This window comes from Microtus ochrogaster, chromosome 19, assembly GCF_000317375.1.
Source record: "Microtus ochrogaster isolate Prairie Vole_2 chromosome 19, MicOch1.0, whole genome shotgun sequence".
NCBI classification, from domain to species: Eukaryota; Metazoa; Chordata; class Mammalia; order Rodentia; family Cricetidae; genus Microtus; species Microtus ochrogaster.
Window position 1 is genome coordinate 48,846,120 of NC_022021.1, and position 12,580 is coordinate 48,858,699.

Below are 12,580 nucleotides of genomic sequence, written 5' to 3' on the forward strand. Positions count from 1 at the left end.
AGAGAGTGGGGGAGGCATGCATGCATACATGTAGGAATAAGAGAACGAGAGAGGCAAGCATGCACACATGTAGGAACAAGAGAGTGGGGGAGGCAAGCATGCACACATGTAGGAACAAGAGAATGGGGGAGGCAAGCATGCATACATGTAGGAAAGAGGACACTGGCTCTTCCAGAGCTACTGAAATATCTAGGGGATGTGTCCGTGTGGGGACTGCCTCAGAAAGAGTTAATGCTGACTAGATATCTTTGTTATCTTTGTAAATGCCTGGCACACTTTCCTTCACTCTGCTCTCAAAGCTTTCCCCCTTTGCCTCAGCCTCCTTGAGTGCACTGGCAGGCTGTGGCAGGCTGTGCACTTCCACAGTCCTCTGATTGTTGCTTGGGGCGGCAAATCTTTCAAACTAACCAGGGACAGATGAGCTGGAACCTTGCTGGTAAGCCACACCCACGTGGTGATATACAGACTAACAGAAATGGGTTAATGGAGATGGGCTAGTTTAGGATATAAGAGTTAGTCAGAGATACACTTAAGCTATTGGCCAAACAATATTGCAAATAATATGGTTTTTGTGTGGATTATTTTGGGGCTGAGCAGCTGAGAACTAACTAGCAGCCTCCAACAACAACTGTTAGGGGAATTATTTTTGTTAGAGTTTTGCTCCTGGGGGTAACTAGCTTAAGGACAACTACCTACCCACACAGCTTCCTGTCTCCTGGCAAAGCGACACTGAATGACACCCACATACAAATGAGACCGTCTGGCCTGCTTCCTGCTGGGCATGTTGCTTGTGCTTTCGTGTCTCTGCACTTAGTGGTGGAGGAGTCAAAGGCGTACGAACAGCCATTAGGCAGCTGCAAAGGTGACGGAAGGAGATGTGTCCAATGGGCTGCTTCAGACAGTGAGCACACTGGCAAATGAACGGCTGTTATCACAGAAGCGACTCAACATGCAGCCTGTGCAGCAGCCCGGTGCGCTGACTTCTCTAGGACTACACCCCCTCATGCTGCCCTCACACGGGGTCAGGCAGCCTGTACAGCAGCTCAGCCTGGTGAATAAAGCTTTTCATCCCTCATCAAAGATGCTTCTTTTTGCAGCAGACAGAGACCACTACAGAAATCCTCAGCTCTCAAAATGCAGAGAACAAGGGACTATGGAGGGTCCAGCTCCAGCTGATACATCCGAAACACAACACGACATTTAAGGTTCAGGGAACGCCAAGAAAGATGGGGCGTAAAGACTGTGAGATCCAGAGAACCAGGACATCAGGTGAGACATAGTATCTTCTAGTCCTGACACAGAAGGTGCACCCATGGAATCTCAACATATGGCTATCTAAACAAGACTTGCATAATGAATGGCAGTAGCAGGTGGCATGCCAATGTGGTTGGGGGAAATGTCATAAGATGAAGAGCTCCAGACAACCAATGGCTGCGGAAGAGGAAGAGCGAGTTTTCTCCAGGGATTACCTCCATCATAGGTTATCTGACCCCAAGTGGTCGGTCCTATACACATACCCATATATGACAGTAAATGGATTCAGTAGGTTTCCTGCGTGTGTGTGTGTGCATGTGTGTCACAATAACTAAAGAAAAGGAGGTTGAGAAGAAGTTGGGAAGGCATCAGAGGAGTTGGAGGAGGAAGAGGGAGTCTATAACACTCATGTCTATAACACACATGTCTATAACACTCATGTATGAAATTCTCAAAAGATAAATTCAAAAATAAGCATTTGAAACTCATCCCCCCCGCCCCCCGCAAAAAAAAAAAATAGAGACAGAAAAGCAATTCCATCTCTTATTCTTGATAGCCAGATTTTGGTGGCACAGACAAACTGAGTCGGAAGCAGCCATTGTATCATCAAGTACCCATACCGGGATGCAGCTTGCAGCTGTTTCTAAGTTCTCAGTGTTACAGTATGCGTTTCAGCGCCCTTGGGATCAAAGTACCTGGGTTGGGCCTTCCCTCCCTGCTTGAGCAGAGACAGTCTCCTCCTCCCTGCTTCGAGCCTACTGAGGCTCCTTGTGATTCCTTCTCTAGTTTGAGCTTTCTGATAGAAACCTCTGGGCCTGAGTGGAAGGGCTGATCTCTGTGAACTCACCGGTCAGGAAACAGGGCTGGGCCACCCAGTCGTCCGCATACTCTGCAAACTGGCTCAAGTACCTGCTCTGCAGGTAGCCGTTGAAGGTGCAGAACAGCACTGCTCCAATAAAGGAAATCAGGGGCGTGGGTTTCCCTCCTCGGATCAGGACCGAGAAAACCAGAGTCCTTAGGAAACACAAACGAGAAACGAACTTAAGAGCCAGAGGGTCTGGTTCCGCGTCGTTTGCGAGGACTTGGGTTTGCTTTCTTGTAAAGACGCCATCCTTGGTTCAGAGGTTTTTAGATAAAGGAGTAACTTTGCATCGCTCGTGTTCACCAATCGCTGTACTCAGGATTCTAATTATACAGACCGTGAAACAGATGCGCCCACTTAAGAGAAAAACGGAGAAAGGCCCCCTATCCTGAAACCACCTCCAAAGCAATCTGACACTTCGGCCTCAATGGGCACCTGCACATCTACACACACACATCATTTAAAATAATAGTTAAAAATGTATAAGAAAATATGCCCGGTAAAATACAGTTTACTGGTGGCTAAGCTAAAGGGATAATCGGTTGGTAAAGAACTGGTCTTACAAACACAAAAATTTGAGTTTAACCCCCAGTACTCATCTGTTAAAAAAAAAAAAAGTGGGCACTTACAACCCCAGCACTGGGGAAGCCACGGCAGGGAGATCCTGGGTCACCTTAGCCTAATCAGAGTTCAAGGATGCTCTGGTCCTCACCACAGTAGTGATGGTGACAGCATACACTCTATGTCCAGTTTTTAAAGTGGGTTCTAGGATCAACTCAGGGCCTTGTGTTTACAAAACAAGTGCTTATCGCCTTACCAAATGAGCTAGCTCCCAGTGTGTTAGTATTTAAAACCACAGGCCAGCCGGGCAACAGTGGCGCACGCCTTTAATCCCAGCACTCGGGAGGCAGAGGCAGGCGGATCTCTGTGAGTTCGAGACCAGCCTGGTCTACAAGAGCTAGTTCCAGGACAGGCTCCAAAACCACAGAGAAACCCTGTCTCAAAAAACAAACAAACAAACAAACAAAAAAAAAAACCACAGGCCAGAGACCCTAACACACACACACACACACACACACACACACACACACACACAGTGTTTATATTTGTCCCCCTGTCCTGGAGAGACTGGTTTCAGGAACCCTGCAAACACTAAATTATTGGTTGTTCAACTCATACACAATTGCATAATAAAATGTGTGTCCCATTTCCAGTATATTTTCTAGATTACTCACAATTTAACCAAATGTAAACAGGTGTTATGTTGTTTTATTCAGGGAATGTTAACATAATAAAAACTCCATGCTCATTCAATGCAGATGTAATTTTTCTACAATATCTCAGTACATGAGTTGGTCGAATCTTGACAATGAACCAACAGCAATAAAGTACCAACTATCCTTGGCTCATAGGAGATGCACACGGCTGAGCTGAACAAAACCCATTTTGTGTTCCAGTCTCGATGCAAAAGAAAGGCTCAAAAAGAGGAGAGAGAATCAAGAAGCTAAAATGTACACAGAATATTTCCAAGGGGTGAATGACACCCTGAGGTGGGTAGCTCTGTGGGTGGCCACTTCTCCAGGATACCGGAATCACAGACAGCAAGCGTTCATCAGTTTTCCCCAGTTCAGTCCTGAGTGCAGGGCTGAATTCAGTGGCAAAGGTGGATTGGGACGTTTTGAGTGTGAAGTGCTCCTCTGTTGACCTGCTCCTCTGGCTTGCTGCATCTGATATTCCTAATCCGTCAGTCTGGGAAGGGCGTCACTTGTTTCAGGGTATTTGATTGTACTGTTATACTCCAAGACGTTTAATAAAGTTAACCTTGAATCAACAGAGCAGTGGAGGAACAATGAGCTGACCCTCTCTCTCCGCCTTCTGAGATCAAAAACACCTGTGATCTTTCTAAGCCCCTCCTTACTCCTTCCTGTGGCTTGTTAAGCACAGATTAACAGCCCTCCAATCTCAGAAACCAACCATAAAATAAAGAATGCTTCTGAGAGAAATACTGAGAGAATTAAAGTATTATCAAGATCAGCCACTGACCACTCAGGTTGTACATGAGAAGGGGACAACAGTTGTTGATCTTTCCAAGGTACCAACAGGCCGACCTTTAAAATGGTTAACGGATAATCCTGTCTGAGTGAAATAATGGCCTTTGAAAAATTACAGGCGCCAGAAAAGCTGGTACTGGAGCAGCTAAATGTTCAACGTATTGACGAATTGACCAGTCCTTGGAATTCTCCTATATCTGTGATTAAAAAGAAATCTGGAAAAAGGAGAATGGCAACAGACTTGAGAACTGTTAATAAGGTGATTCAGCTAACGGGCTCTCTACAGTCTGGAATTCCCTTGTCTTCTTTACTACCTAAAGGACAGTCTATTATACTGATTGATTTAAAAGACTGCATTTTTACTATACCTTTACAAGAACAGAATAGAGAAAAGTCTGCCCCCACAGCGCCTTCTCATAATAATTCCAAGCCTATTAAAGGGTATCAGTGGAAAATTCTTCCACAAAAAATGTTAAACAGTCTCACCTTGTCTCAATATTTTGAATTATCATTAGAAATAATTCATAAATAATTTCCTCAATCTACAATTTAGCACTATATGGATGACATATTACTAGCTGATTCAGACACAGATAATATTTCAAATATTACAAGGTGACAAAGACTTAAATAGGCCAAGAAAATTATCAGCTGAGGGTAAGAGAGCATGGCTCTGGGAGAAAGAAAGTTCCAGGATGCCTATGTGGATGGCGTGGACCCAGAGCTGGAATGTATCCTGGTCCTTCAACCTTCTGCTCATTCTCCCACAGGAATTCTTATGCAGAGAAAAGATAATACTTTAGAATGGATATTTTACCACACAGAGAAAAAAATTAAAGACCTATATAGAAATGGCTTCTGAACTAATTCTGAAAGGAAAATTGAGGCTTCATCAATTAGCAGGAATAGATCCACCATAAATTGTGGTACCTTTTACTAAAATTGTATCATTATGGGTACAGAAATGAACACTGACAAAGAACTTGCAGTGATTTTGGGCAAGAGATTAGCAACAAAGATTCCAAAAGCAAAAGACTTCAGTTTATAAAAACAACTAATTGGATCCTTTTTCACATGGTATGAGGAAAATCAATTTCTGGAGGTCATACATTCTATACTGATGTAAACAAACCAGGAAAGGCAGGTTATAAGTCGGGGGAAAAAGTAAAATGGATCAAAACCCTTATTTGGATACCATTCAAAAGTCAAAATTATATATCACAACATTAATTAGATTTTCTAGAACCTCTTAATATAGTTGGAATCATAAGAAAATGTCTTACCTGTTCTTTGTATAACCAAACTCTATTACCTGCAAGAGGTAACCCCAAGGGCACTCAAAGAAATGAAATTTGGTAAATGGATGTGCTTTGTTTTGTGGAGTTTGGAAAATTAAAGTATGTGCACCATACCACATATTATATTCAGGATTTCAATGGGCAGCTGCTTTGAGTTCTAAAAAGGCTAATTTTGTAATTACACATTTACTACAAGTTATGGACACTATCAGAATACCCATACAAATTAAGACTGATAATGCTCCAGCATATTTCTCTAGTGAAATGAAACAATTTTTTTACATATTACAACATAAGGCATATTACAGGTATACCATTCAATTCTACAGGGCAAGCAGTTATAGAAATATTTAATGACACTTTAAGAGATTTGCTTAATAAACAGAAACGGGTAATAAAGGCTTCTGGAGATAGATTACACAATGCTTTATTAACTTTAAGAATTTTAAATCCCAATGAGACAGGAATGACAGCTGTGGAGAGACAATGAAGAGTATAAAAAACTGTTGCATTAAATCACACTTCAAAGATGCGTTGACCTCAGAATGGAAACCAGGATGCGTTACATTGAGGAAGAAGTTTTGCTCTTGTTTCCACAGGAGAAGAAAAGCTATGGATACCATCAAGATTGATAAATATTGGATTTGAACAACAGAGACCTCTTGATTAGGAGAGGCAATAGTTCATCATCAAATAGGGTCGCCATTCGACCTAAACTAACTTAAAAGACTAATATGCCTTTCATTTAATCAGATATAACCTGCCAAGAAAGGGAAGCTCCCAAAGTTAGGGTTAAGGCATGATTTTGGTTTTATCTTTCTAGGAGAACAAAAGTATTCTACTAAGTAATTTGAAGACCACTAAACAGACAAATGAGATATCAGATATCAGATGGATCAAGATAAAATGTCCCAGGGAAAAGAATAAATTGGCCTAGTGGTATAGCACATTTCCAACAGAATAGAATTTCATAAATCGTCCTAAATATTTGTTTCTGGTCTTCTCTACAGACATACAAGGTAAATTGTCCTTTGGTAGTCCCAATACACTTAAAAATTAAATCTGGCTTTGGAGTTGATGTGTCTCCTTCTCTAAACCCAAGTATGCTTGTTAAAAGAAAATCCAAAATCTCTCTCTCATGTCAGAAGAGCCACCTGGTATGGGACAGAAGAAAAACCAAAATTAAGGGACTACTGTATTGTCACTAATCTCATAATCCTTTCATTTTATTTTCACTCTTTAAAATTTTTCTTAAGGTATAAATATTATCTCAAAATTTGAGATTATCTATCTGTCTGTCTGTCTGTCTATCTATCTATCTATCTATCTATCTATCTATCTATCTATCTATCTATCTATCCATCCATTCATCTACTTTCTGTCATGATATTAATGACCATTTAGGGTACTAACTAATTCTAGAAATAAGCTTCATCTATCTTCTTGTATGTAATTTCAGGCTTAAGTCTGAAGCAGGTAACTAGAGGCTAAGTTTGTATAACACAGAGTATTTAATGGAGTGCAGTACTTTAACCTCCCAGTGATCTTCTGAATATGACTTTTCAAATGTTTAAGGTTTTTTTTTGCAGTGAAGTGTGTCCATTCTTGGCAGTGACCTTCGAGGTCTCAAAGATGATGATGGGACTTTGCAATGATAATTCCACCAGGATTGGGGGAATGCCACTCAGCTGACAAACAACATCCTAAGATCGGCTTTGGACTACAAACTGCTCAAGATAACTTCAAAGCAGTCAGCTAAGATGGTCCAGCCTCATAGATTACTCCAGTCAGGACTTCAGATAAGTCCTGCACTCTCCGATCACACTGAGACTGGTCAACAGCTCACTCTCTCAGAACTTGATGATTATCTCAATGTTCTCAGGGTCCCCTAAAGATGTTGTTGCCCCCAGACAACAGGAAGCAATTTTGAGAACTTGATGCCCACATTTCCAAGAGGTTTGTCATTCAATGGGTTATGAATGTTTATCATTGTTTAGGTGGGTTGGTTGCACATTGTTACTGGTCATGATCAAGGAGGAAACTAAGCAAAGGAGGTTAGATTCAGGGATCTCTTGATGAAGAGATATAAAAGGGGAATATAGGAATGATAGGATAAAGTGGTAGATAATTGAATCTACTTTTAAACTAAAAAGCAACCACTAGTCTGAAATACTTTACACTGATATGGATTTTTGTATATTGATACAAATTTAAGGTTATTTTTGTTATAAAGTACTGTATACATGTTTCTACTCTTGTTTAAGGTTCTGTACCTATGCAGCTCATTTAAAAATGTAATGTAGGGCTGGAGAGATGGCTCAGCGGTTAAGGGCATTGCCTGCTCTTCCAAAGGTCCTGAGTTCAATTCCCAGCAACCACATGGTGGCTCACAACCATCTGTAATGAGATTTGGCATATACACAGAATATTGTATACATAATAAATATTTATAAAAAAAATGTAATGTAAAGTTCTAGTCCTTGAAAGCTATTCTTATAAGTTATCTAGGATAATTAGGAAGTGCAGGTTAGTGGTTAGTCACCTATAACAATCAAACTTGTAGGCATGTTAGGTATGTTTTCAAGGTGAAACAGAGATCTATTTCAGATAGATAGGTGGACTCCAAACATTTAGGAGACCCACAGAATATGGCATTTAAGATGTTTTAGTAACATACGGCTTTTCACAACAGTGAGATATGTCTGCTCCTAGCTGCAGCACCAATCTACTTCATAGAACACGATGGGAATCAAAAAAACCTTTGTTTGCTTCCATTTGTGACAAAGTTAGGCACTGGGCAAGAAACCGCCCTGGCCTCAACTGCTGACAATATGTTGTCCAAATTGGACAAACAGAATATAAAAGAAGGCAACTGCCAAGCTTTACCAAAACAAGGTGGACAGTCCTTTAAAATCTCTGCTTCACAGGATCGTCATTCAGATATTCTGGGCATGTAGACCAAAGGCAGATGCCCCAGTGTTACAGAGTAACCTTGAATGACTGTCCAGAATGGAGATCTGTCTTTGTCATTTCTATAGTATAATTGCACTTTCTTGTGGGACTTTTGGTCGGAAGTGCCAGCTTTAATGACATAGAAACTTATTATGAAAGCTCAGTCTTTAGCTTAAGCTTCTTCCCAACTAGCTCTTAAAACTTGACCTGTTTCAGCAGGATGGTAGCGTGCATGCCTTTAATTTCAGCACTTAGGAGGCAGAGGCAAGTGGATCTCTGTGAGTTCAAGGCCAGCCTAGTCTACAAGAGCTAGTGCCAAGACAGGCTCCAAAGCTACACAGAGAAACGCTGTCTCAAAAAACAAAACAAACAAACAAACAAACAAAACCTTAACCTGTTTCTATTAATCTACATTCTGCCCTGTGGTTCTTTACCTCCTCCATTATGTACACTTGACTTCCTCAATGTCTTGCTGGAGTCTCCAGGGTGTCTATATTCTAACCCTGAGTTCCTCTCTCCCTGGAAGTCCCATGTACTCTCTCCTGCCTAGCTATGGGCCATTCAGGTCTTTATTAAAGCAATCTGAAGGCACCTTGGGTACAAAGATTATCCCACAACACTACAGTTTTGGAAGTTGTTTGCTCTGCACTTCCTGTTTACTCAGGTAACATTTTATCCTTCTCGGGTCTCTGATGGGACTGAAGACTTGATAGTTATACAGTTTTCTTTGTTACTAAATTCAGAAAAGAAACTTACGAAAGAGATATAAAGTTTATAAGGATGAGAGACATAAAAACTTAAGGTGTTTATCTAAGAAAACTTTGTTTTGTTTTGTTTTGTTTTTGATTTTTCGAGACAGGGTTTCTCCGTAGCTTTTGGTTCCTGTCCTGGAACTAGCTCTTGTAGACCAGGCTGGCCTCGAACTCACAGAGATCCTCCTGCCTCTGCCTCCCAAGTGCTGGGATTAAAGGTGTGCGCCACCACCGCCTGGCTAAGAAAACGTTTTAAGGACTAAAAAGATATTTTATGATGGTAAGGTAATAGAAGTTATGATAGAAAGTGGTTTAGGTAGAAGACTTTGGACTCATCAAGATAGGATAGTTAATATGTTGTCTGAGATTTTCTGTCCTGCTAGGTTCCCGCAATTGTTAAGTCCCAAAGAAAATCACAGAGGTCTACATTAATCATAAAGTGGTTGATCTATTAGATCAGGCTTCTTATTAACTTTTATAACTTATATCAACCTATTGTTCTGATCTATGTTAGCCACAAGGCTTGGTACCTTTTTCAGTGAGGCAGTCACATCTTCCTTCTTCTGTGTCAGGGCAAGGACTGTGGAGGAATGGGCTTCCTCCTTCCCAGAATTCTCCTGTTCTTGTTGCCCTGCCTCTACTTCCTGTCTGGTTGTTCCCTCTCTACTTCTTGCCTGGCTACTGGCCAATCAGCATTTATTTAAAATATAACTGACAGAATATACACATTTGTTCCACACCATTAATAGAGTGATTTTTCTTAATTTGACAAATACAAATTGGACATTTTAAATGTAACTCTTACCTGATAATTGTTACTATTGTACATAGTTTCATTATGTTATATTTAGAATCTTTCCTTTTTATTTAGACAAAAGAGGGAAATGTTGCCATATATTTGATTGCTCTGTGACATTCTGAAACTTTTAATAAAGTCAATCTTGAATCAGGGGGCAGAGTCCATGACTAGCTGACCAAAATTAACATAGAGAATTTGGAGGACCCAAAATATGATACAACAGAAAGGTACAGAAAAGAACAGGGAGGAGCTTTAAAGATTCATACATCTTTTTGATCTGGGAAGGTGGAGAGAGAGGGTCAGCTGGTCATTCCCTGCTCCATTCTTGATCAATAAGATTTTTATCTCACTATCTGACTCCCGAGTTTTTATTAATAGACAATTTTGATAAATGCACCAGTCACCCGTGGGCAGATCCAGTACACCATGAACTTGACCACCCCCCTTTGCTCTACCCAGAGGAAACAGGCCGCACTTGCAGTATGTTCTGGCACAGCAGTCTGGCCATCTAGACAGTTGTCTGTGCACTGTTCTGAACTCAGGCACACATGTCCTGAAGGACGACCCTCAAGCTCCTGGTGAGCTCTGCAGGGCTTCTGGAAGGAGCTTCTCTCCAGACACGATAAACTATCTTCTTGATTCATCTGAAGGCAAACAGCATTAATGTGCAACGTATACCACAGTTTGATATCAAGGCTGTTGGAATCTAAAGTCATGTCAAGTGCTTTATAGACTTTTCCATGGCACCCAAATTCAACATGAGATCCGAAATATCATGTTAATTTGCAACAGACGTAATTTGCGCACATGGGCTGTGGCTCTGTCAATGTCTTGAGCCAGATCTTCATGCTTTAAAAATCTCTCTGGGTAACTGGGAGCTGCCATGTATTACATGTGAAGAAATTAATCTGCAAGGTGCCAAAGGATGGACCAAACAGAACGAGGCGAGCTTTTCAAGTGTCCCACTGAAACTGCAGATGGGGAGCTGCTATTAGTAGGTTTCTGCTCGCCTCAAAAGAGCCTCAGAGTATCTAACAAAGCCCTCAGGGCCAAGCGTGGAACCCTCTCTTTGAGCTGTTGCTTGAGGGAGAACTAGAGACTCCCCAAAGAGTATAGACTTGTGGAAAAAAAGTCTTGCCATGGCCCTTGGCTGCCTCCCTCCCCTTCTGTACTCAGCAACACAGAGGTTCCTATTCCCAAGGTCAAGATCTGGCTTCCCACTGGTACAGTCACACAGGAGCCAGGACAGACTCTATTAGTGCCACTATTGGGCTTTGCCCATGTCATTTTGTTCTCTACTGCTCCCTCAATTGGCTTCTATCATCCACAACACCCTGTGCCAACAAGGGCTAGAGATAGTTTGCCAGGACTGGCTGTACTAAATGCTGTTTCCACCCTGTTTTTTTTCCAGGACTTGCCGATAGAGCTCGAATGACCGTTTAATAAGTAAGATTCTTGGGGGGAATGGAAACTGCTTATCTTTTCTACTGGGAAAACTTAAATGTCACTGAGTTACATGGGCTTTTGTGTATAACGACGTGTATCTCTCCCTCTCCCTCCACCACCACCCCTAACTCTCACACAAGTATCTCCCAGAAGTTTTAAATACCACATCTGGCAAAACAAGTGCTTTTGGAACAGTTTTATACTCAGCTACAAGGAAACTGAGTCGTGGCACCTGCAGGTATTGGCTGGAGGAGCAGAAGGACCTCCCGCAACATGCAGGAAAGTGGACAGAACTAGAGATTCCTGTATTCAGCAAAAGTAAGCAAGACTTGGTGAGATAACAATGCATATTCTTTCTCACGGGTGAAGAATCCTAGATTTCTTGGGGGAGAGGGAGTTTGAGACAAGGTTTCTCTGTGTAGCCTTGGCTGTCCTAGAATTCATTCTGTAAACCAGGTTGGCCTAAAACTCACAGACATCCACCTGCCTCTGTCTTCCCAGTGCAGGGATTAAAGGTGTCTGGCACCATCACCTGGCTGGATCCTAGATTTTAGCTTTAACACATGTGCAGATGTAGATGTTTATACTGGTACAGGTCACAGAACTGAAATGGGAACCATGAAAGGGGGCAAAGCTGTGTGGGGGCACAGGAGATAAAAGATGGCAACAGAATAAAAGTAGAAGGAGAAACTGGGAAGAAAAAAAGGGGCCAGCAGGTGAGAGTAGAGGGATGGGGAGGGGCGTGGAGAAGGATGACTATGGCTAGCATAGACAAGAATAATGGGTTCATATAAGTTATAAGAGTTAATAAGAAGTCTGAGCTAATGGGCCAATCAGTTTATAACTAATGTAGACCTCTGTGTGATTTTCTTTAGGACTTAACGATTGCGGGAACCTAGCAGGACAGAAAATCTCAGACAACATATTAACTATCCTATCTTGATGAGTCCAAAGTCTTCTACCTAAACCACTTTCTATCATAACTTCTATTACCTTACCATCATAAAATATCTTTTTAGTCCTTAAAATGTTTTCTTAGATAAACACCTGAAGATTTTATGTCCCAGCCAGGCGATGGTGGCGCATGCCTTTAATCCCAGCACTCGGGAGGCAGAGGCAGGTGGATCTCTGTGAGTTCGAGACCAGCCTGGTCTACAGAGCTAGTT

At 41.6% G+C, this 12,580-nt stretch overlaps 1 protein-coding gene across 2 annotated transcripts in view; it reads right to left on the reverse strand.

The window, feature by feature from the left end:
- Positions 1–12,580, reverse strand: part of Srd5a1 (steroid 5 alpha-reductase 1) — a 40,724-nt gene that overhangs the window by 18,968 nt on the left and 9,176 nt on the right. For both annotated transcript variants that reach the window (XM_013349736.2, XM_005356694.2), the window contains exon 2: positions 2,102–2,268. In XM_013349736.2, the coding sequence (XP_013205190.1) occupies positions 2,102–2,268 (167 nt within the window). The remainder of the gene's footprint in view (positions 1–2,101; positions 2,269–12,580) is intronic.